The sequence below is a fragment of the Drosophila ananassae genome, chromosome 3R (assembly GCF_017639315.1).
Source record: "Drosophila ananassae strain 14024-0371.13 chromosome 3R, ASM1763931v2, whole genome shotgun sequence".
Classification (NCBI taxonomy): Eukaryota; Metazoa; Arthropoda; class Insecta; order Diptera; family Drosophilidae; genus Drosophila; species Drosophila ananassae.
This window is the reverse complement of record NC_057930.1, coordinates 14,557,285-14,579,747: the sequence shown is the minus strand read 5'-3', so window position 1 is coordinate 14,579,747 and position 22,463 is coordinate 14,557,285. Positions and strand designations below refer to the sequence as shown.

The 22,463-nt window shown below is 35.5% G+C and overlaps 8 protein-coding genes across 13 annotated transcripts; 4 read left to right on the top strand and 4 right to left on the bottom strand.

Moving 5' to 3' along the window:
- The first annotated feature begins 848 nt into the window (after positions 1–848).
- On the top strand, positions 849–3,541 carry LOC6498559 (ATP-dependent RNA helicase me31b). Its single transcript, XM_001963026.4, has 5 exons — positions 849–1,100; positions 1,816–1,918; positions 2,024–2,402; positions 2,472–3,119; positions 3,187–3,541. The coding sequence occupies exons 1-5, from the start codon at positions 1,051–1,053 to the stop codon at positions 3,387–3,389; spliced, it is 1,383 nt and encodes a 460-aa protein (XP_001963062.1). The 5' UTR covers positions 849–1,050; the 3' UTR covers positions 3,390–3,541.
- A 158-nt stretch (positions 3,542–3,699) lies between these two features.
- On the bottom strand, positions 3,700–8,667 carry LOC6496955 (insulin receptor substrate 1). Of its 3 annotated transcripts, none has more exons than XM_001963027.4 (9): positions 8,311–8,667; positions 6,694–7,075; positions 6,453–6,633; positions 6,261–6,392; positions 6,016–6,203; positions 5,704–5,956; positions 5,558–5,643; positions 5,336–5,498; positions 3,700–5,279 (listed from the first exon to the last, which is right to left on the bottom strand). In XM_001963027.4, the coding sequence occupies exons 2-9, from the start codon at positions 7,058–7,060 to the stop codon at positions 3,827–3,829; spliced, it is 2,823 nt and encodes a 940-aa protein (XP_001963063.1). In that variant the 5' UTR covers positions 7,061–7,075; positions 8,311–8,667; the 3' UTR covers positions 3,700–3,826. The 3 variants fall into 3 exon arrangements, with proteins under 3 accessions (XP_001963063.1, XP_032310987.1, XP_032310988.1); XM_032455096.2 differs by lacking the exon at positions 8,311–8,667 and adding an exon at positions 8,137–8,153; XM_032455097.2 differs by lacking the exon at positions 8,311–8,667 and adding an exon at positions 7,628–7,701.
- Positions 8,668–8,908: 241 nt separating this feature from the next.
- On the bottom strand, positions 8,909–11,819 carry LOC6496954 (stress-activated protein kinase JNK). Of its 3 annotated transcripts, none has more exons than XM_014905964.3 (7): positions 11,611–11,819; positions 10,400–10,518; positions 10,187–10,316; positions 9,932–10,129; positions 9,593–9,857; positions 9,246–9,529; positions 8,909–9,176 (listed from the first exon to the last, which is right to left on the bottom strand). In XM_014905964.3, the coding sequence occupies exons 1-7, from the start codon at positions 11,611–11,613 to the stop codon at positions 9,051–9,053; spliced, it is 1,125 nt and encodes a 374-aa protein (XP_014761450.1). In that variant the 5' UTR covers positions 11,614–11,819; the 3' UTR covers positions 8,909–9,050. The 3 variants fall into 3 exon arrangements, with proteins under 3 accessions (XP_014761450.1, XP_001963064.2, XP_044571891.1); XM_001963028.4 differs by lacking the exon at positions 11,611–11,819 and adding an exon at positions 11,466–11,484; XM_044715956.1 differs by lacking the exon at positions 11,611–11,819 and adding an exon at positions 10,657–10,674.
- Positions 11,820–12,011: 192 nt separating this feature from the next.
- LOC6498560 (phospholipid phosphatase 6) lies at positions 12,012–12,970 on the top strand. The gene is made up of 2 exons (XM_001963029.4): positions 12,012–12,135; positions 12,193–12,970. The coding sequence occupies exons 1-2, from the start codon at positions 12,127–12,129 to the stop codon at positions 12,799–12,801; spliced, it is 618 nt and encodes a 205-aa protein (XP_001963065.1). The 5' UTR covers positions 12,012–12,126; the 3' UTR covers positions 12,802–12,970.
- Positions 12,971–13,124: 154 nt separating this feature from the next.
- LOC6498561 (tyrosine-protein kinase transmembrane receptor Ror) lies at positions 13,125–16,144 on the top strand. The gene is made up of 8 exons (XM_001963030.4): positions 13,125–13,544; positions 13,732–13,884; positions 13,940–14,536; positions 14,599–14,815; positions 14,875–15,076; positions 15,131–15,578; positions 15,639–15,771; positions 15,828–16,144. The coding sequence occupies exons 1-8, from the start codon at positions 13,444–13,446 to the stop codon at positions 16,038–16,040; spliced, it is 2,064 nt and encodes a 687-aa protein (XP_001963066.2). The 5' UTR covers positions 13,125–13,443; the 3' UTR covers positions 16,041–16,144.
- LOC6496953 (FUN14 domain-containing protein 2) lies at positions 16,141–17,144 on the bottom strand. The gene is made up of 3 exons (XM_001963031.4): positions 16,949–17,144; positions 16,460–16,652; positions 16,141–16,403 (listed from the first exon to the last, which is right to left on the bottom strand). The coding sequence occupies exons 1-3, from the start codon at positions 17,041–17,043 to the stop codon at positions 16,221–16,223; spliced, it is 471 nt and encodes a 156-aa protein (XP_001963067.1). The 5' UTR covers positions 17,044–17,144; the 3' UTR covers positions 16,141–16,220.
- Positions 17,145–17,347: 203 nt separating this feature from the next.
- On the bottom strand, positions 17,348–21,755 carry LOC6496952 (phosphatidylinositol 3,4,5-trisphosphate 3-phosphatase and dual-specificity protein phosphatase PTEN). Of its 2 annotated transcripts, XM_001963032.4 has the most exons (12): positions 21,449–21,755; positions 20,195–20,320; positions 19,917–20,128; positions 19,674–19,846; positions 19,465–19,609; positions 19,210–19,397; positions 19,043–19,150; positions 18,820–18,979; positions 18,634–18,743; positions 18,359–18,571; positions 17,976–18,297; positions 17,348–17,526 (listed from the first exon to the last, which is right to left on the bottom strand). In XM_001963032.4, the coding sequence occupies exons 3-12, from the start codon at positions 20,014–20,016 to the stop codon at positions 17,507–17,509; spliced, it is 1,539 nt and encodes a 512-aa protein (XP_001963068.1). In that variant the 5' UTR covers positions 20,017–20,128; positions 20,195–20,320; positions 21,449–21,755; the 3' UTR covers positions 17,348–17,506. The 2 variants fall into 2 exon arrangements, with proteins under 2 accessions (XP_001963068.1, XP_014761449.1); XM_014905963.3 differs by lacking the exon at positions 17,976–18,297 and having other exon boundaries at positions 21,449–21,754.
- On the top strand, positions 21,038–21,367 carry LOC116656025 (acidic leucine-rich nuclear phosphoprotein 32 family member B-like). The gene has a single exon (XM_032455155.1). The coding sequence runs from the start codon at positions 21,038–21,040 to the stop codon at positions 21,365–21,367; it is 330 nt and encodes a 109-aa protein (XP_032311046.1).
- Positions 21,756–22,463: the final 708 nt, after the last annotated feature.

Sequence of the window (22,463 nt, the reverse complement as noted above, 5' to 3'; positions counted from 1 at the left end):
TGTTGATGGGCGATGTCATCGCAATCAATTAATTGAAACCCCATGAACTCTCCCTAAAGATTCAAACGTTAGATTAAGGTTGAGTTACAGAAAATTAAGCAAATTGGAGAGCTTCTTTACGACATTCGTTCTTCATGTGACTATTCTGTATAAAGATAAAATAATATTTCAAATATAAACGTGAATGTCTAACCATTCTTTTTCTAATTTCCAACTAGACGAAACAATTATTTGCATTTGTGAGTAGCTTCAGCAATAAACCTAAAAGAAGATTGAGCTGTTTGAGAAGAAGGCTTATTCAGTTTTTCAGGAAAGGTGAATTAAGCAAAAAAATTACATTACAACTTATAATAAATTGCATACTCTTGCCAATGCTCTCCGCGAAAAATGCGTCAAAAAGACTCAAATTCAAAGGATAGAGTGAAACAGCTGGTCCAAACGGATGAAACGAAACGCAAGTTTTATTATAGCTACTCAATATAAAACCCATTAATAGTTTTTATCTTAATTATACAAATTGATTCCCACGGGAAAATAGAAAAAAGATTAAAATTTTGTAGATTTAGAATTATTATTTCAATTATTGTTGTTAGTTTATAATTTTAAAGCTGGTATAGTTTCCAATATTAATGTAAAAATAAAACGCCTATTAATATAAAAAAAAATAATTTATTTATTAGAAACTAATTTTTTATTTTGCTGAAGTTGAATTTAAATTATTTTTACACATAAAATAAAGTAAAAAATGCATTTAATCAAAAGTGTTCCATTCCATAATTTCATTTTTAACGAAAATAGAACATAACTGCGCAGATGTCAACCTTGTGTGAAAAATTTGTCAGAGTCAAGCGAAATTGGTATTATTGATAGCATGTTGTAAGGCGACTTGATTATTTTGTAGCCTAATGCAATTTTTTATCGAACCGCAAAGTTGAATACGTGAGCAATATAAATAAAGCCGTGAATGCAGTAGAAAGATTAAAAAATTCGGCCGACATTGAAAAAATAGAACATTTTTAAAACATTTAATTTATATATTCACTGGAAATAATGATGACGGAAAAGCTATCTTCTGGGCGCACCAATCTAACAAGCAAGGGGTTCGTATATATGTTGAATATTATAATTTTATTTTATTTACTGGGAAAGTAATGGGGAAAGCCGCATTAAAGATAAAAAACCGATACGTTCGCAGGTGTATCCATTTCCGTTTTTATATTAAAGCCGGATAACAAAATACTTTGAGCGCAAATTTGGGTGAAATTGCAGATTTCTTTGTTTTCTAAACAGGTTTTCATTACTTAAAAAACTATGTCCATGCTTTCCGTTTTAGTAAAGTTGAAATATTTCCATTTATAACTGAATACAGTAACTTGAAATAAATATTCTGATGTACATACATATAATTATGTACGGACGTATGTAAGTAATATGTATGTACATACATATGTGAATATGTACATAAGTTCATGTGCACCTTTCGCGTGGAAATTGGCCGATATCTGTATGTAAATTGTGTCTCCCCATTGTTAAAACAAATATAAAAATAATTATAAAAATAATTAATTATTTTTTTACCATTTAACGTAAAAGCATATGTACATACATACATATGTTGGTTAGGCTTGCTTAAACAATATGGAGTCGCTTTCTATGTCGACAGAACAAATAATTTTTTTTTTTACAAAAATTTATCAGATAAGATTTTCTTAATTTTTTTAAACAAATGTTATGGGGAAACTATGTAACATAACCTATTTTGGGTTAATCAGACAATCTTACTTATACCGTTATTCCTATCCATGTGTCTGTTAGAATTATAAATGATCTTCAAATATCGGGAAACACAAGTGACGACGATATGGGCTGGAAGTCGAAGCTGAAGCTGCCGCCAAAGGATAATCGTTTCAAAACCACTGTAAGTTTTATTATTTAACTATATATTAAAATATAAAAATTTTGTAAAAGATTAAGCGTTAAGTCATGAATAAATTTATTTAAAAAAAAATATTAATTATTTTAGGATGTGACCGATACTCGCGGAAATGAGTTTGAGGAATTTTGCTTAAAAAGAGAACTGCTTATGGGTATTTTTGAGAAGGGTTGGGAGCGCCCTTCGCCAATTCAGGAAGCAGCTATTCCTATAGCTTTAAGTGGAAAGGATGTTTTGGCTAGAGCCAAGAACGGTACCGGAAAGACAGGAGCCTACTGTATCCCAGTTTTAGAACAAATAGACCCAACTAAGGACTACATCCAAGCATTAGTCATGGTCCCCACCCGAGAGTTGGCGTTACAAACTTCACAGATCTGCATTGAGTTGGCAAAGCATCTTGATATCCGCGTGATGGTCACAACAGGAGGAACCATTCTAAAGGATGACATTCTTCGTATATATCAAAAAGGTAACTTTCTCAATTCTCTATTAAATACAGAGATATATATATTTTAAAAATGAAAATATGATTTTTCAGTACAATTAATTATCGCGACTCCTGGACGAATATTAGATTTGATGGATAAGAAAGTTGCTGATATGTCCCATTGCAGGATATTAGTTTTGGATGAGGCCGATAAACTTTTATCGCTTGATTTTCAAGGCATGCTGGATCATGTTATTTTAAAATTACCAAAGGATCCACAGATCTTGCTTTTCTCTGCAACATTTCCACTGACTGTCAAGAATTTTATGGAGAAGCATATACGCGAGCCATACGAAATTAACCTGATGGAGGAGCTAACGCTGAAGGGAGTCACTCAGTACTATGCATTCGTACAAGAGCGCCAAAAAGTACATTGCTTGAACACATTGTTTTCTAAGTTGCAAATCAATCAGTCTATTATATTCTGCAATTCCACGCAACGTGTCGAGTTGCTAGCTAAAAAAATAACAGAACTTGGATATTGTTGTTACTATATTCATGCTAAAATGGCTCAGGCGCACAGAAATCGAGTGTTCCACGATTTCCGGCAAGGACTCTGCCGGAATCTAGTGTGCTCCGATCTATTCACCCGTGGTATAGACGTTCAAGCCGTCAATGTTGTCATTAACTTTGACTTCCCTCGAATGGCTGAGACATACTTGCATCGAATTGGTCGCTCCGGTCGTTTTGGTCATTTGGGTAAGTTGCCTATTCTCTTTTTTTTTTCAAGAAAGTATAATAATCGAACTCTTAATTTTCCTTATAGGTATCGCCATTAATCTGATAACCTATGAAGATCGTTTCGATCTGCATCGGATTGAAAAGGAACTTGGTACTGAAATTAAGCCTATTCCCAAGGTCATTGACCCCGCCCTGTATGTAGCAAATGTTGGTGCTTCCACAGGAGATACTTGCAACAACAGTGATCTTAATAATTCTGCAAATGAGGAAGGCAATGTGAGCAAATAAAGATTGAAGAAACTGTAATACTAGGTTCTGAAGTAGAGTTTGAACATGAAATCAATAAAACCGATGAAATATTTCAGAAAACAAAGGTATTAATAAAATAAATCCCCCGGTTCACTTAGTCGATTTTTTGACTTTGTGAATTGGAAAGCAAATTTTTGTCTTTTTTTCTAAGCGAAGAGGGAATTATTGGGAAACTATTGTGTTTGTCAGATAGAAGTTATTGTGAATAAAATGGCAATGCACATTTGCAAATGCTTTGAAGGAGAAACTTGATATGCCTTTCAGTTAAAAAAAAACACATTTCAACAGATTTTTATAATTTAAATAAAATTTATTTATTAGCATCCAAAATTGTAAGCTTTGCTTGTCATAGAATATTTACAATAAATGTACAATATTAAACAAATCATATACATATAGTCATAACTTTTAAAACTTTACATATTAAATATTTTCGATGAGGAAGAAGATGAGTCTGATTGATCAAAATCAATTCTCGCATACGTATTTCCATCTTCAGCGCAGGTGGCAACTGGCGGAGATTCGCGTGAACCTCTTTTCAAATATTTCGCTGGGTTCTGATCGCTGCAATTTGGAAGATCGAGTTTTGCATAGTGGAGCTCCGGTTGGGATGCTTGTGAAGATGGCCGTGATGGAAAATTTAAATCTTTTGTCTGCAGTATGTTGTCTAAAGTATTGTTGACTACGTTGTTTGGTGGTGTTTGAAAATTGTTTCCTAATGAATAGAAAGTGCCTTTGGTGGTGGCGCTGGGTGATTTGTCGGGAATCGTATTAACACTTTCGGTTAATCTCTGTTGCCGTTCTAAATTATCCCGGAGCCTGTTCTTCAGGGTTATCTTCGATGAGATAAGGGAACTATCGCTTTTTATTTGAAGAATCTTGTAGCCTACTTCGTTATTTTTCGTCAAATCGTTCAATTTATCTTTAATTTGGGTGTAATCCTCACTACTTATTGAATGAACCAGCTTCTTTTCGTCCGTGGTACCCAGATCCCAGTTGTTATTCTCAATAATTAAACTTTCAACATTATTTTTCTTATCGCTTTTAAGCTCAGGGACATTGGGGGTAATATTGGCAACAACGTTTGCAGATTCTGTGTTAATTAGTTTCTCATTCAGTTGGGAGTTAAGGGTCTTCTCTTCGATTCGCGTTTGCGTTGGCGTTTGCTCCTTTCGCTTTTCTGGCGGAATATTATACGAGCTAACTTTGTGCAGTTCATGAACCGGCAATTCGGTGTTGTCTTTTAGCTTGAGCTTTTCTATTTTGCTAGGAAGGGTAACTGGACTGGAACTGAAGGCGTTCCCAACCGGTTTCATTTCAAGGTAACCACCCTCTGAACTGCTCTCGGTAGTATTCAGTTTACCTCCATTGAAAATGTCTTTTTGACTGGTGGCGTGCAATGTCAAGTTGGAGCTATCGTTTCTATAGCTTTTCGGGAACACACTTTCGATATTCTTGGGCACCACATCCATCACATTCCTTTTGAATTGTGCGGGCGTCCAAGGTTCTATTTTAGACGACTGAGAAAAGTCGATTTCCATTAAGTCGCTCATACGATCCTGATTTATTTGGTTTTTCAAACTCAAGAGCGGCGCACTTGTTGATTTCTTTTCCCTGTTTGTACTTGTACCGCTGATGGGGCCCTCCTTTGAAATGTTGTTTTGGCTTCTGTTCGTGTCGAACCTATTGTCCTCCACAAGAACCACTCGCTGCAAATCACATCGGGGGATTTTTGACTTAGAACCGACTGAGTAGGCACGTACACGATTCGAATTCTGTCCGGTATCATTTAAATATCCAAGTCGTCTATTAAGCTTTAAATGCTCAACTTTATTTCCTATCGAATATGCACGAATAGGCCGTCCACATCTGCAAGAATATAAATAGATTAATTAAATAAACTTTGTTTTATATTTTAATCTTACTGATTATCGGAATCCAAGTCAAAGTCATTTTCCAGCTTCTCGGATGTGTGCTCCGGAAAGTTAATATGCAAATTAGGATCATCGGGTTTTGGCAACTCCACCTTATCTGGTTCACAGAATGATGCAGGTTTAATAGGTGTCATCGGTATATAGTTATCGTCACCTGAATTTAATAAAAACAATAAGGTATATTTATATTAATACACCGTCTTAAACCCTTACCACTTGGTCCTGAGCCTTTGCAATATTCTGCACTAGCAAAGTCGTCAAGGTTCTCCTCTGGAATAGCCCCCTTTGATGACCTAGTACTGTTGAAAATGATACATTTTAGTAAATAATTTTGGCCATCTCTGTGTAGTGTAACTAACTTTAAACGATAATGCCCAAAACTTGCATTATCATCGGATTCATCGATACTAATTGACGAATCTTCAGATTCGGAGCATCTCAATGGCATGTTGAACGTTGGACTGTTGCTGTGCTTGCTAGTTGAATGTGGACGGATACCGGAAATGGTGTTGGATCTTAGTCCCAGATTTGATCCAAAGTATGATTGGTTGGAGCTCTCGCTCAGAGTTCCATTTCTGGTTGGTAAACTATCGCATCTCTCCCTCGGAAAACCTTCAATGAAATGGTAATTTAAGATTATTTTTTAATGGTTTTATATTCTTTCTACTTACCATAGTTGTGTGGCGAGCTACAATTTCGCAATTCGAGAGAGTTTTGGCGATTTTGTATTACGTTAATTGGCTTTGAAGCTTCGTTTGCAGATGATGAACGTTTTCTCATCGGTTCATGGCTGATATCTGGTCGAGCTTGGTAAACATTTATTAAATTCGTGTTGGAATCTGTTTTAGCTGACATGGCGCTGCAAAGAAGTATAATGATTCAATAATTGTTTTTTTAAAAGGAAATAATTCTATACCTTAATATCGTATTGTGCATATTTGTAGCGATAGCTGCATTATCCGTTTCCATCCACAATTCCCCAGAACCCAGTACACTCTGGCGGCCGAGTTCCATGTAGAAAATACATTGCGGAGAAGCATGTCCGCATCTGAAGATAAATAACGATTGTTTAACAACGGGAATTAGGCTAAGAATTTAATTTATTTACCGCCTAATGGTAGTTAGGAGAATCTCTATGCTGGATATTCGATCATCTCCATTAGCGGTCTTCTCCGGGCCAATGCATACAAATGTCAGCGATTTGGCAGAAAGGCAACAATGATAGGTTCCAGTAATTCCGACTTTTTCCGACATTCCTTTTTTCTGAATGATAACTTGCCAAACATGCTCTGCAATAAAGATTTTAAATATTAATATATTGAAATTAATGACTACGCATTTAAACATACCATATGCTGAATACACTTGTCCATTTACATTGGCTATATTCCGCTGTAGGAGTAGTAGTTTATCCAACCACTTCCGTAAATCATTCTCGCTCTCGAGAACAATTCCAAATCCGCCTTCCCTCGAAGATAGCACGATGACAAATCTGTGCTTGGTGTCTAGACGTCGGTTTATATTGAAGCAGTCCTTCAAGTAGATGACTCTTTTTGGTTCCGCTCTTTGCAGGAATTTCTTTTCAGTGTCGTAGTACTCCAGACGTGCTTGGTTGATACTAGTTTCTTCGTAGAGGACGAAGAACTTCTTTTTCATAGTCTTTAATTTTTTGTGATAGCCACTAAGGACCATTCCGTCATCAGATATTGATGCCATTATTTTACAATTTTCCTAAAAGAAAAAATATTATTATTTTAATTGCATATTTAATTGAAAATATTTATTTTCTTGTTAGTTGTTTTTATCAGTGCACTTTAGAAAAATAGTAAAACGCAAAATGTCGATTTTTTGGTTGGCCTAATTGTAGTGCCTCCCCCCTTCCCCCCACCACCCTAGCCATTCATGGTAGTATTAAAATCATCACAGTCTGATGTAAATATTGACATTTCAGCGGCAATGTGTTCCATTGAAAACACGATACGATAGGTGTCCTTCTATTGAAAACACATTTTCACTTCACAGGAATACTAAAATAAATAAACTTTTGCAAAACAAAACACAAAACACAACTGCGATTCAGGTGTCGTCGTCCGTCGCATGTGAGGAGAGCGAGCTCGGCTGACAAAAATCCTTTCCTTTCCCCGTCGTCGTCTGTCAACATCGAACATCAAAATACGCAATTACGTCGTTTGTCGAGAATTATAGTGCAGCTTTCTTGGCGACGGATTATAATCGCAGAGTTCCGACTCAAGTAGTAAGTGGTGGAATTCATAATTAGCTTACTTATTTCACTTTTTCTGCGTAATGCATTTGAGATAACAAACGTTAGATGCTCACTTCATTATACACATTGCTACGTACATATGTACGTACCTACATACACATGTTTGTATGTATGCATGTTTGTACATATTTTGTTTTATAGACGAGCATCATAAATACATATGTATGTATGTACCACTGAGGAATTCTAATACATCCCCGTCAGTATGTCACCCCTTACACAGCCATGAATCACCAGTGCATGCCTCTGATCACCCATGAAACAGTACTGAAAATTAGAACAAGGTGTACTGTTCTGAAATTTTTGAAAATGTCCTCTCGATATTTAGGTCCTTGCCTCCGAATTCTCATTCTGAGAATATATTGAGACTGCGACATTAAAACAAAAATCAACTCATAATATAGCTTTTCCACGACATCTCAGCCATTGGGAACTAAAGTTTTCCGCGTAAAATATTTAGAATGCGAAGAAAGTGTTGCTGATGAATAAAGAATATTGTTTTGCCTACTTTTTTTTCGAACAAAATTTTACGCTGCGGCCCTGAAAAGGCGGTGACATGAATTTCAGCACTGCAGGGTGTACATACAAACATACATATGGCACTCTAGTGATATGATTTTCAAACGCACATGGATATGGACAATATTTTCCCAGCAGCTAAGCAGGTAGATGATTATTTTACCTAAGTATCTTGATGATTGCGACACCAGTATTGCCGATATCACTATTTACATGCACTCCACTTGATACATTTAGGATCTTCTTTATTATTATTGTTCACCAACGCAATACTTTTTTTGTGGGCTTAGGTTACCGCACTGCCCGAGAATGGTATGCGATTATTTCACGACACTCCCGTCAACAAATATACCGAGTCAAACTAAATAGCGCCGTTGTATGTTACAGATTCACGTTTGTTTTCTATGATATCAATTAAATCTTGGTATTTGCTCGCGTTTTCTTGTTTAATGAACATATGAATATAGTTGTGTTTGGTTAGAGATGGGAGTTAAGGCCTTGTCACGTTGTATTACAGATAAAAATATTATGGTCAATGTTATCGATAGTTTCACAGGTATCTTATGCTGCCCATATATACCATAATTTCAGATAGATTAAAAATACAAACAAAACATTCCCGAAGATGAGATAGTTTTTTTTTTTTTTTTTTTTTAATTTCAACTATCATAAAATTCTTTTAATAGGAAAAATTGACAACATAACTTCCTGCAGACAAGGAAAATTTATAGTTCATAGAATATAAACAAAACGCAGTGGTGTGGATTGATTTTATTTTTTAATGGTTACTATATTTTTAAATACAATTTGAATATTTTATTTGTGGTAATAATTTAACAATACATGCCGCATTGTTTTTAAGCTTTAGTTTTTATGACTGACTAAGGAGGAAAAAGTCGTTCTCTACCGCGTTCTATTATTTGTGTTGTGTGCTTCGTAGTCCATAACTTCCTCATAGATTAGCTCCTTCCATTGCTCCACAGTGTGTTCCCTCTCATCTACGCTATGATCATAGGGCTCCGGAGCCGGCTAGAAATAAAAAAAAAAAACAAATTGTAAACAGGCAGATTCAGTTTATGGATGATATTAATGACTTACAGCGTCAACTTCTTCGGCATCATACCACACATTGATATATTCATGCTTCAAAGCCTCATCCACGGATATCCGTTGCTCCGGATCTATGACAAGCATTTTACTGAGAAGATTTCTAGCGTCAGAAGCCTTCCTGCGGCTACTCTGATTATTATCACTTGGAAACAATCCATCGGGAAAGAGTCTATCAAATGAATATCCAGTATATCTGGGACGATTTTCCACATAATTTCGGACGGTTGGCTGTAACCGTTGCATAAATGAGGGCGATGGCGTACCTAATTGCTCTGCACAAAGACGAAAAGAATCTTTAGCAACATGAAATTTCAATGGGATTGGTTTTTACTTACCAATAATTTTATTCCACTGATCTATATGATCCGTGCCAGGAAACAGTACGCCTCCTCTTATCATTTCACCCATAATGCACCCAACAGACCATATATCCACATTCTCTGTGTAGCCCATTCCCAAAATGACTTCCGGTGCCCTGTAATACCGGGTGACCACATATGGAGTCATCATAAATGTTGTTCCTGCAGTGCGTGCAAGACCAAAGTCCAAAATTTTTAGGGTGCAGTCTGCCTTTACAACTATATTGGATGGTTTTAAGTCCTGAAAGGATGAATATAAATAATAAATCATGCAAAAATTCATATATAATATTTAAAAAAATAAAAATATCTTACTCTGTGTATAATTCCGGCTGAGTGTAAATGTTTTATTCCGCACAACATTTGGTACAACAAGTACGACATTCGGTCGTGATCCAGATCCATTTGAATAACTTGGCAAAGGTTGGCGTCCATCAACTCCATGACGAGGTAAACATCTTGAAACTCCTCCAAATTTCTTTGCGGAGTGAAAGCATTAAGTAATCCAATAATCTAATAATAAAATGTATCTTTTAATGTTTTTTCTCATGCTACTTAAAATCTAATTACGTTTTTATGGTTAACAAGCTTCATCAGCTTAAATTCTCTATATGCTCTCTTGGCATGGGTAACATTTTGGAATGGTCGGGAAAGTTTTTTAATTGCCACATTCTGCTCGGTGACAGTATCGTAGGCAGCGCTAAAAAAATAAATTAAATATTCATGAAATATATTTATTAATTTAAATCAAAGTTATATATTTAAAGTAGAAATTCTACTCACCATACTATTCCTTGAGCTCCTGATCCGATCGGCCTTAAATTAATGTACCGGCTATGAATAGTAAAATTGGTATCTCCAACTTCAACGGTGTAGTGTTGGTGTTGAGCTGCCATTTTATGCTGAATTTATAAAAGATTTAGTTTTAAGCAATTAAAATTTATAAAAAATTCTGTTTTAAAGAAAACAAACACAAATTTAATGAAAACACTGAGAGACAGAGAAGAAATACGAAAAGGGAGGGGACTTGAGTCACTCACATTTTGTCAAAATAACAATTCTCAAAAGGCCAGAATTGGAGGGTAGAAAAACATTAACTACTCTGGCCTGCTTATTGGCCCGAATATTATGGACATAAAATGGGTCTGTCGTCACGAACGAGGGGTGCAATGAAATGGGGAGGCGGCCGTTACAGGGTCGTTGGCTTATATCCCCAAACATTCCTTCGACAGACTCCTTTTAAATTATATTCTTTTTTTGTTGTGGGGTATTTTTAAAACTAACACACTAACCACCCGGAAAGACACAAATTATGAAACCAATCTGGAGTTTCAGGCCTGGTTTTAAAGGATTAATTGCATAACTTGCATTCAATTAAAGAAATCTTATATAAAAATCAATTTTCCAGCAAAGGAACTCAGTTCCGACATATTTGAACCTTTTCTGGCAAGTACTTGAACACTTTGCCGCACACAGAAGGAAAATTATTTAAAATCGATACGTCGGCCTAAACATAAGAGCCAGAACACTCCGATGTACATAAGTTCCTGTGTATGCTTGCAAATGCGTACATACATACAGCTATGGTACCGTGAAAATTGTAAACTTCTACTGGTATACATATGTATGGACGATGTAAGCCTGCATTTGATAGTTTTGGAAAAAAAAATAAATCAGAGAATAGTGTCAGAAGAAAAGATTGGCTTTTTTTTATGATTATTGTAAGAAAAGTAGTTTAATAGTATCTTTTGCATTGGAGATAACAGTGCGGTGTTCTGATAATGTCTGACAATTCGGTGTATCTTGTAACGATAGATATACGCGCATACATGTAGATAGGTACACACACCTTCGTCATTTATGTTAAATATCAATAATTTTCCGACTACCGGCACACAAGTTTCTCCTGCAATAATTTATTTAACACGTTTGGTCAGCGTCAAATTGGTGGTCGGTCTTTCGTATGGGAATAACGTAATAGAATATTTATTTACCATTTAATGCGAAAATTGTATAGATTTCTTTTACAGGGACACAAAATCGATTTTCCGATTTACTTATTCTAAACACTGGGCACACAAAGACGCGAACATTTTATATTTGTTTGACCATTTAAAAATTATAGAACCAAGTTAGTTCCGCACATTCGCAAGAAATTGTACATAGATACAATATATGATAGTGTGACCAGATTAATGGAGAGACGAATGCTCAAAAGAAAAAAAATGTTTAGTTGTTTTTAAGAACCAATAAAGGTTTAAAATAGATAAATTTTCTCTCCAAATTTATTAATTTATATTAAAATGTTTCCCCGCACTATATACTATTGCTTGAATATTTTATAATTCAAAAATTGTGTCCAATGTGGCCAAACTTGTTTACGATGGAAGAAAAATACCAAAAACAAACAGGTTTTATATCGCTAACTGGGCATACTGCCAAATTGTCTTTGTTTTTATTTGTTGTATTTTAGCATAAAAATAGCGCCGTCACAATAATATTCTATCGACATGAAAACGGTTGGCTATTGATGAATCATTCCCCAAATAGCTAATAAAGTTGATTCTCCATTTCAGTCTTCACCGGCTCTGAAGTACCTCTTGGATAAGGATGTGCAGCTTTCGAAGCACTTTGTCGTTGCAGTCTCAAACTCAACTTTCTTTAAGTCCTTGAGGATACACAGCAGGTTCCTCGAGATATCCTGCGATGGAATTGCCTGGTTCGCATCATGGATTGCGTTCATTTGGCTGTTCAGCTCCAAGAACTTGTATCAAATGCAAGTAAACATGCTTTTTGGACTAATACTCGATGTTGTTATCGTGGCCGTGCTGAAAGCGCTGGTGAGGCGAAGAAGGCCGGTGGCAAGCAAGGATATGCTTACAATCGGCCCTGACAAGTTCAGTTTCCCGTCAGGCCATGCGTCCAGAGCCTTCTTCGTGCTTCTGTTCTTCACGAAGCTGTATCCCGTACACTTCATATTTATGATGCCAGTAACAGCATGGGCCGTCAGCGTAGCCATCTCGAGACTCATCCTGCAACGCCACTACATATTGGATATTTGCGCTGGAGCTGTGATTGGCATCCTTGAAGCATTGATCGTTGGATTGTTCTGGATAAGCGAGCAGTCCGCCTTCAGCATCGTTGGCTTTGTTTCCGACGAAAATGTTGAGAGTACCGCTGAATGAAAGAATTTGGAATGCTTGGTCAAAAAGTAAATGTTATTTTTTTGTTTTTACTAAATACTTTGTTGATATTAAACATATTTACATTAATAACAATGTTCTTCTTGAAAATAGGAGAAGAAAAGCTCTTTAAAACGAGAGTATACAAAAAATAAAGACCAAAGAAAATCTCCTTAAACTCTGAAACTAATTAGACGGGTCTTACTTTTAAATAGATAATTAAATGGCTAGAACTTTATAATATTTCCCTGGGGGTCTAACATTTTAAACGTATTTTTAACTTAAAATATAATATCAATTGGCACACATTGGAGTGGCAAAGTTAAAATCCCAACATAAGTAAAAAAAATCCAAAAGAATTCTCACTTAACAAGTATGAAAGTTTAAAATATAAACCCAGCTTAAAATATAAATAAATATTTTAGGATTAATATTATTAAAATTATAAATAAACGTGGAAAAAACCTATCGATTCATCGCTATGGAGAAACAACCCCAATTCCTGCTCAAAGGGATGAAATTTGGTATGCCTTGCCGAGTTTTCGCGAAAGAACAAATACAAAAATATTCTCCTAAGAGACGACATGTCAATTAGAGTTTTGAAATAACAACAATTTTCATACCGCTAAGGGGAATTTCTCCAAAATGAATAATAACTATTCAGTATTTCTGGTTAGCTTGTCGCTAATCCTTGTACTAAAAATTAAGGATGTGAGGGCCAATAATATGGACTCTGGAATATATGGGTAGGTATTTTAAGTCGGAAAAAAGCACATCTTATTTTTCCATAAGAAGTTTCATTGAGTACCAGCTGATTTTAGCGAAAATGTACCCTTTTACTATGTTAATTTTTAAATAATAGTTCAATTTTTATTTTGGGACAATTATATTTATTAGAAAAACACATTTTAATAAACCAATTTTCTTTTAAAGGTTTCAGCAATCATCAGGAATTTGTCATTTATACAATGGCACTATTTGTCGAGACGTTCTGAGCAACGCCCACGTCTTTGTGTCACCGAATCTTACTATGAACGACTTGGAGGAGCGCCTGAAAGCCGCCTATGGAGTAATTAAGGAATCAAAGTATGTCCTTTTAAATCTCATTCCATTAATTCATATATTAACTGAGTTCTTCCAGGGATATGAATGCCAATTGTCGCATGTATGCTTTGCCGAGTTTGTGTTTCAGTTCAATGCCCATCTGCCGAACTCCAGAACGAACGAATTTATTGTATTTTGCCAACGTAGCCACAAATGCCAAACCGTTTAAGCACTCCAACTTCACGATACGACGAAAGAGAACGAAATCAAAGGATATCAAGAGCATAAACATATTCAAAAAGAAATCCACCATATACGAGGATGTGTTCAGTACAGATATTTCCAGTAAATATCCACCCACCAGAGAGTCTGAAAACCTTAAACGCATTTGCCGCGAAGAATGTGAACTTTTGGAAAACGAACTTTGCCAAAAGGAATATGCCATTGCCAAGAGGCATCCTGTCATTGGGATTGTGGGAGTGGAGGATTGCCAAAAGTTGCCGCAGCACAAGGACTGCCTATCTTTGGGTATAACTATAGAGGTTGATAAAACTGAGAACTGCTACTGGGAGGATGGTTCGAGCTACAGGGGCGTAACAAATGTGTCGGCGTCCGGAAAACCCTGCTTACGATGGTCCTGGTTGATGAAGGAAATTTCTGACTTCCCCGAACTTATTGGTCAAAATTATTGCAGGTAACGGTCACCTTATTAATAGTTTTGAAACTATTTATTTAATTAATATATTTTACTTTCAGAAACCCAGGCAGTGTTGAAGGCAGTCCCTGGTGCTTTGTAGATTCTTCCCATGAGCGAATAATTGAGCTCTGTGATATCCCCAAATGTGCAGATAAAATTTGGATTGCTATCGTGGGAACGACAGGTGCAACTATCTTCGTTTTCATTATAATATTTGCAATAATACTCTTTAAAAGGCGAACTATAATGCACTACGGAATGCGAAATATTCATAATGTAAGTTTACATCATAAAGTCAAAAGGTATAACTTGAAAGACTAATGTATTATTTCCAGATCAATACACCTAGTGCTGACAAAAACATATACGGCAACTCACAACTGAACTCGCAAGATGCTGGAAGATCAAATTTGGGAAATCTACCAGAGCACGTTGCATTGAACTCCAAGCTCATAGAACGGAATACGCTTTTAAGAATTTCTCACTTTACTCTGCAAGATGTGGAATTTTTGGAAGAGCTGGGCGAAGGAGCGTTTGGTTCGTAGCATTATAAATACCATGACAATATTTTAAATAACTTTAGCAATTTAGGAAAAGTATACAAGGGACAGCTACAGCAACCCAACAAAACGACAATAACTGTTGCCATAAAAGCTTTAAAGGAAAACGCTTCTGTGAAGACCCAACAAGACTTTAAGCGCGAAATCGAACTTATATCCGACCTCAAGCATCAGAATATAGTGTGCATTCTTGGAGTTGTCTTGAACAAGGAACCCTACTGCATGCTTTTTGAATACATGGCCAATGGCGATTTACACGAGTTCCTCATCTCCAACTCACCCACCGAAGGCAAATCACTAACGCAACTGGAGTTCCTGCAAATTGCCTTGCAGATCAGCGAAGGAATGCAGTATCTTTCTGCACATCATTACGTTCATCGGGATCTGGCGGCTCGTAACTGCTTGGTAAATGAAGGATTGATTGTAAAAATCTCCGATTTTGGACTGTCCAGAGATATTTACAGCTCAGACTACTATCGGTAAGATGCATACTACCAGGTGTTTCAAAGAAAGTGTAATATAACATTTTTTAATCATAGGGTTCAATCCAAATCACTCTTACCTGTACGGTGGATGCCCTCAGAGTCTATACTGTATGGAAAGTTTACCACAGAGAGTGATGTTTGGTCATTTGGAGTGGTTCTATGGGAAATTTACAGCTACGGCATGCAGGTAAATTGATTGCTTTTTAATTAAAAACATTAGTTCGACATTGGCAATACTTTCAGCCGTACTACGGATACAGTAATCAAGAAGTAATAAATCTCATTCGGTCTCGCCAATTGCTATCGGCTCCAGATAACTGCCCAACTGCAGTTTACTCCCTTATGATCGAGTGTTGGCATGAACAATCAGTAAAACGTCCAACCTTTACAGATATTTCGAACCGTCTAAAGACTTGGCACGATGGTCATTTTAAATCAGGCAATACAGAAATGTAAGCTTACACATTTATATCCAGCTATGCATTTTCAAAGAATGGACTGTATCATAAGTAGAATTAAGTTATTTAATAAATAAAAGTTCTTAAAAACCATTTGATTGTTTTTCGACTTTTTTATTTCATGAGATTTGTTCATAATAACCATATGGTGTTTAAATATTTTGTGCACATAATTAACTTAACCAGTGGCAATGCCTAGGGCAACACCACCGAAAAATGAAGCCAAAAATATGTGCAGATCGTTTACTTTCGGTCCTTCTTCGTCGCCAATTAATTTTGTGTACCACTTGGCTACTTTCTTGCCTTTCCTGGTCAACAAGCTTTCCGCTTTATCCAATTGGTTGTCGACATATCGTTCCGTCTGAATTTTTGATTATTTAAAAACCATGTTCACAGCAATAAGAAAAGTTATATTACCTTGTCCTTCCAATTCTTCTCGCGGCCCAAAGAGGATTCCACTTTGTCGGCGAGTCTGTCGACGCTCTTATCCAGTTTTGACCAATTGATTTTTATCAGTCCTTCTTGATGAGCGATTTCTAGCAAAATGATGCTTCCGCCAACAGCAAAAGCGGCAAATTTGCCAATCTTCATAGTTGTGAATCCAGTTGCCCTGCAAAATTATGAAACAATTATTCTGCTCATGTTTACATACTTAATTTTTTGCGCAAACAAAGCCATGCAAAAAGTTCACTTTTACGTGATGCCGACTGTGACAGATTTGTGGGAAACTTATCTTAATGAGTCACAGTCATAATTAGTTGGGTAAATATTGAAAGGGTTTTAGGAAGAAGGCGGCTTCTATAATGGAAAAACTCTTTGTCCAGGAAAGTACCCATTTGCAGAAGGCTCCATGGCTCCATGCAGGCGCTTATCGATTTGGAGTCATTGTAATGATATAATACTTACCATCCCGATGAAACTCCAATCAACATTTGCGAATAAGCAGAACGCCGGCTTATATCGCTAAATACGCTTTTTAAGACTTCAGAGTAATTACTCATTATTATAATTAGATATTGACGTTAAACTGAGAAATGCTGTATCCTTACGTCAAATTCGCACAACAATAATATAAGGGTGTCAAGATAGCTTCGATTATTGGAGGTGTTGGAACAAGTGGAACGGAACGATATTTTTATCGATATTATTTTAACCCGCTACGCCCCAATAGTATCTATTGGATTTAAATATGGGCTCCAAAATGTATTTTCCATCCATCAAATAATATTCAACTTCATAAATTAATTATTATACCTGTGTACCTTACCTTGATTTCTGCCTTTCCAAAACTTTTCGAATAAAATATACAATACAAAATGTACATGAGTTTATTTAAAATAATTTTTAAAACTACTTAAATAAATATCATACAGTATATTTACAAATTCGAATAGATTAGCCAATTACTTAGCAATTTTAATTACTTTGCTAAATCACCAAGAATTATAAGTCGGTAAGCATTGATTACAGGTATGTTGATTCACCTAGAAGAAAATAAAAATATATTTATTAAAAATATATTCTGATACAAAATAATGGAAGAATTTGGGGATGAGTTAATGATCAAGTGAAATACATAGCGTCAAAATGGGTAAAATTTCTACAAATTTCTAAATACTTTTATTTATTTGCAGGGTCATAGTAGTTATGGTTAAAGTTCAACTATTGTTACTGAAAAAATATTAATTTTTTATTGTAGCAACCAGTTGCAATAAGAAATCCTTTCCCAAAGTAAAAACTGTGAACACTGATACAAAAAAATCAAAGAAAACCTTAAAGCCTCATTATAACTTTGAGTATTTGGAATCGAAATGAAAAGTTTAAGAAAACCTATAGATTTGATATGAAATCAGACGAAAAAAAGATCTATCTAGTCATTGAGGAGGGGTTTTGTATTGAAAGTTTTGTGTATTTGCAAGTTCAGAAAACTCACCGGATTCCCAATCTTCCTCGCCTTCTTCGGTACCACAGTTGAATTTTGGGGAGGATTGTTTACATGTGATGTATGAATTGTAATTGATGTTCTTATTTTCATTTATACTTCGAGTGTCAGAGGTGATATGAACTTCACTATTCTGCCATGTGATTAAATCAGTGTTTTTAATGGACGGTTGATTAAATATATGATTTTTTTTTATTTCCTCTTTTGTGGAATCATTCAAGCTTGATAAAAGAGGTTTACTATTAGGCTGTTTGCGTTTAGACGCAGTCGAAGTATTTTTTGAATTGGTTGATGTGTCGTTTTGAATTTTAGTCTACGAATATTAGATTTATTGATTAAGCATATTGATCTGCGCAAAACGTGTTTACACTTACAACTATATCCTTATGATCCAAGGGTTCTATTGTTTGACTTTTCGATGTATTATCATTGACGATCGCAGTTAAGACATTATTTTCAAGAAAACGGTTTGATGATAAACTGTCATAATCATTTCTTTCAAAATTTAAAACGTCATTTTTTTCTTTTTTAGAAGCTTCAGCTTGAACATCATTGCAACAATTAACTGCCTCGAATGAGATTGAAATCTAAAAAAAAAGGTAAACAATGTTTATTTCAAAACAATTTAAATATTGATATAAATACTCACCTTGAAATCCTCTGAAAACGATTTATGTTCTCTGCCTTTATGTAAATCATCGATCTCCGATTTATTCAAGATTTGTGTATATTTATTTACTCTTCCATCGGATTCACAAACTAAATATTCAAATTATTTATTAGAATTAGAGAGAATTAGTAAATGTAAGTAAGAAAAAGTAATTATGAAGCTTACTTGATAAATTTTTGACGAAAAATGTATTGAGCCAAAAATGACAAATTTTTTTTTTCGGCGAAGACTTTTGTACAAGTTCAAATTTAATGTCTCCAGCAACTTCCAATGACAACGACAATACAAATGATTTCTGAAAATCAATCGGCCAGGTTTTCAGTCTCTGCAAAAAATAAATAATGAATATAGAAAATTTTTAATTTTGATGTTATAATTAAGAACTTACATGTGGCTTGGCATTTTCTGTTGCTGAGTCGTGTAATTCGGATACTGAACACTCTACCATGCCTAAGTTTTGAAGATAACTGGACTCAGAGAATCGTATTTCACAGACCTGAAATATTTAACATATTGGTTATTTACTAATTTATGTAGAAATTGAAATGAACTCACGTTAAGGGTTATTTTCGAATATGGAACACTTGAACAAAGTAGTTTGAAAAAATACTGAACATATCGACGCTGAGATGGGATTGTCACTCCCTTTAGATCCTTTGTACGTTTCTCATCATACCAGGCTAATGCCTCATCAGCAGATTTTTGTAGTCCACTGTACAGTAAATATGCGCAAATCATGGTACCTTCAAAAGCAGACATAATATAACTTTTAAATGACATTTAACAAGTTTAAATGGCTTCGTTGATTACCGGTTCTTCCTTTGCCAGCTTTACAATGCACAGCTACGACGTTTGAGGAATCTGCCTTCAGCCACAGATCAACATCCTTGCAAAATCGTTGCATCAACTCGATCGTTGGCGGATTATGGTCTTCGAAAAGAAAGGAGGCCACTCTCTGAAACAAGAATTTACAGCTTAGTGAATTCTTTTTTTAAGAAAGCAAGATCTATTTTGCTTACCCCATTAAATTTACTGATGTCATAATTCTTTTCTAAGCATAGGTTGTATATTTTGTAATGTCGGCCATGATTTTCTTCCAAGAACTTATAGACATCTTCTAGACGGTTTCTGAACATTCCCTCTACTATATCTGGAGCTGGATAGCCCATGGCAATTATGTTTTCGTAAATATCTGCAATAGAATAATTAAATTTAAAATAAAATACTTTATTTTTATTTTTTTAAAAAGCCAATATACATACACGTAAGATCCAAGTCGTATCCTTTTTCTTTGTATCGTATACGTTTTTTGCTCACTACATTGCGTATCACGTTAGACATTAGTGAAATGGTGTTTGCCATATTTTTTACAATTAAAAGACTTGTCTTTTTAAAATTTTTTTAGTTCCATCCATTCAAGCTTATTCAGAAATCCGTTTACGTCTATTACTTAATCCATTTTAATGCTTATATTCTGAAAGGAGAGAAAAAATAAATTAAATTGCTAATATTCCTTTAAATTTAATGACTACCAATTTACCTCTATATGAATCCATTATTATATGATGTTTTTATGCCTGGTGCTTTTATTTTCTCCAACTTTAGCTGCTTTTACAGAAACGATTTTTCATGAGTTGGTTTGATTGACACATTTCTGAATATAAGCCTGAAATATAGTGTAATTAGTATTGGATTTAGTTAGTATGGCTGGTAAATAAGATTTCGGTGAGATACATAGATATTTGGAGACATGGATGTTTTCGAACTAAATCTATTTTGGAATCAACTGAAAGCTTGTTTTCATTCAGTGGAAATTGAATCATTATAGTGTTCCTAATATTCAATAGTTAGAATGTGAGATGGGGATACTTTAGACCCCATAAAGTAGAAGCACCTGTATGAGAGAGGCACTATTTTACTTCAGGCTCTGGACACCATTAAAAAAAACCCTTCAGGTTATGGATCTGGGCAGAAAGATCACCTTCCCCTGGCGCAGCCCCTGCTTGAGCTACGGATAGCCTGAAATCGGAAAAGACAGAGTATTTCGTCTCCGAAGCAGATACGGAGTGGTAATATCCCTCCAAAAGATCTTCAAGCACCACTCCAAGGCAAAGGAACCAGAAAAAAAAACCGGGCGAGACCTTAAGAGAGACGCTGCGGGAGCAGCGTTTAAAAAAGTGCCTCTGCGGGGAGGAAGCTCTCTACGGACTGGCAGGTGCGGCCAAGGAGGATGGCAAGGATGAGTTCGAAAAGGACGGTCTAGATGCGACGAACGAGCCAATCGGCGAGGCTAAGGGTATTGACGACATGGAAGATCTCGGGAGATGGACGAGGAGCATACCACTAGGAGGTGGAGCTGGAGGAACCACCTGAACCGGAGGAAATGGACTTGGGCGACATGAACAACGTGGATGAGGGCTATGAAGATCCGGAAGAGCAGGGCACTGACGAGAATCCCTACGACATTGATGCCATGAAGGAGAACATGCAGCCAGCTGAAGAACCTGAACAGGAAGACACCGAGAATTCTACCGAGGATGAGCAAGGCGACCCCCAGAGTGATGGCAGCGACTCCGAGGAAGATGTCGCAGGCATTGAAAGCAAGCCAGGCCAGGAGGATGAAGACAACGGCCAAGAAGAAACTGGCGAAGAGGAGAGAAAGAAGAACCAGAGACGCAGACTCCTGGCGGAGTCGAGGAAGAGGCGCAACTAATTTTCCAACGGCGGAGCACTAATTTCTTGGGTTTATGTGCATATTTTAACAATTAAAAACATATTTACAAAATTCACTGACATTTTACACATTTACACTATCAGCAGCACACGAATATATGGGCCTACTGTTTAATACATATGTATGTATGCCAGTCAATAAGTTAAATGTATTCAGGTTCAACCGAACAAGTTTTTGTTACTGCATTTCAAGAGTTATCACATTTTTTATATTAAGCCACGAAATTCCAAATTAAAACTTTAAAATTATGTGTAAAACTTAAACAATAGCTCATGCTCTATTAAATGTATTATTAATTTATCAAGCGTGAGATCCACAGGGTGTTTCGGGTGAGCGATACCAAAAGTAAATTGCGACGTGTGCGGCGCCTCAAATTAAAATGTGTATGCAATGTATATAAATTCCGAAGGGGGTATTCGTGAATAAATCGAAAACGAAAAAACACTAAATTTTATCAGCTGTTTTATTATGATTTGTTAACAAAATAGAACAAGTTTTTTTTTCTATGATTACGTTGCATACCAGTTGAAAAATTTCCCATAACCATTTTTATAAAATATTTGGTATTATTTTATTATTTAAAATAACTTAAAATTCATTTTTAATTTTTATGCATGTATTCTAAGTGATTCCTTTAATTCATAAAGCTATTTTGAACCAGAAAGAATCTTATCTCGCGATAGTTTTGTGTAATATATAGGCCCAAAAAGTTCCTGACGCAATTGAAATGCGAGAAGTGTGACCATATATTGATCAAATAATACTAGAATTTTATTACTGTATCTAACGGATGCAGATACAATTAAGTTTTTTTATTTTTGAAGAATTTTTTTTAAAATACTCAATAAAATATGTCCCAGATCAAAGGGTTTTTAGTAAAACTGACCTATCGTTTTTTATTATAACAAATAACATAGTTAAAAAACTATTCTAACTCTTACCTAATAATAACGATAAAAATTGTATCCATTCTTGTGGGCGTTCGATGTTAGAATGCATCATAGTTGCAGATGAAAAAATATAATTCGGTTCCTTATGGAGCATATAATCACTATATTGAAAATACAAATGTATA

Excerpts from the sequence above, each read along its gene's own strand:
- LOC6498561 (XM_001963030.4), top strand. The coding sequence starts at position 13,444 with ATGAATAATAACTATTCAGTATTTCTGGTTAGCTTGTCGCTAATCCTT. Across the intron at positions 13,885-13,939 it reads GGAGTAATTAAGGAATCAAA|GGATATGAATGCCAATTGTC; the intron begins GTATGTCCTTTT and ends GAGTTCTTCCAG. Across the intron at positions 14,816-14,874 it reads GAATGCGAAATATTCATAAT|ATCAATACACCTAGTGCTGA; the intron begins GTAAGTTTACAT and ends TATTATTTCCAG.
- LOC6496955 (XM_001963027.4), bottom strand. The coding sequence starts at position 7,060 with ATGGCATCAATATCTGATGACGGAATGGTCCTTAGTGGCTATCACAAA. Across the intron at positions 6,634-6,693 it reads ACAAGTGTATTCAGCATATG|AGCATGTTTGGCAAGTTATC; the intron begins GTATGTTTAAAT and ends TCTTTATTGCAG. Across the intron at positions 5,280-5,335 it reads GACTTGGATTCCGATAATCA|ATGTGGACGGCCTATTCGTG; the intron begins GTAAGATTAAAA and ends ATATTCTTGCAG.
- LOC116656025 (XM_032455155.1), top strand. The coding sequence starts at position 21,038 with ATGGACTTGGGCGACATGAACAACGTGGATGAGGGCTATGAAGATCCG.
- LOC6496953 (XM_001963031.4), bottom strand. The coding sequence starts at position 17,043 with ATGAGTAATTACTCTGAAGTCTTAAAAAGCGTATTTAGCGATATAAGC. Across the intron at positions 16,653-16,948 it reads ATTGGAGTTTCATCGGGATG|GGCAACTGGATTCACAACTA; the intron begins GTAAGTATTATA and ends ATAATTTTGCAG. Across the intron at positions 16,404-16,459 it reads AGAAGAATTGGAAGGACAAG|ACGGAACGATATGTCGACAA; the intron begins GTAATATAACTT and ends TCAAAAATTCAG.
- LOC6496954 (XM_001963028.4), bottom strand. Across the intron at positions 10,130-10,186 it reads AGCTTGTTAACCATAAAAAC|ATTATTGGATTACTTAATGC; the intron begins GTAATTAGATTT and ends TTTTATTATTAG. Across the intron at positions 9,858-9,931 it reads CAGCCGGAATTATACACAGA|GACTTAAAACCATCCAATAT; the intron begins GTAAGATATTTT and ends TCATCCTTTCAG.
- LOC6496952 (XM_001963032.4), bottom strand. The coding sequence starts at position 20,016 with ATGGCAAACACCATTTCACTAATGTCTAACGTGATACGCAATGTAGTG. Across the intron at positions 19,847-19,916 it reads ATACGACTTGGATCTTACGT|ATATTTACGAAAACATAATT; the intron begins GTATGTATATTG and ends ATTCTATTGCAG. Across the intron at positions 19,610-19,673 it reads ACATCAGTAAATTTAATGGG|AGAGTGGCCTCCTTTCTTTT; the intron begins GTAAGCAAAATA and ends TTCTTGTTTCAG.
- LOC6498559 (XM_001963026.4), top strand. The coding sequence starts at position 1,051 with ATGATGACGGAAAAGCTATCTTCTGGGCGCACCAATCTAACAAGCAAG. Across the intron at positions 1,919-2,023 it reads ATAATCGTTTCAAAACCACT|GATGTGACCGATACTCGCGG; the intron begins GTAAGTTTTATT and ends TAATTATTTTAG. Across the intron at positions 2,403-2,471 it reads TCTTCGTATATATCAAAAAG|TACAATTAATTATCGCGACT; the intron begins GTAACTTTCTCA and ends ATGATTTTTCAG.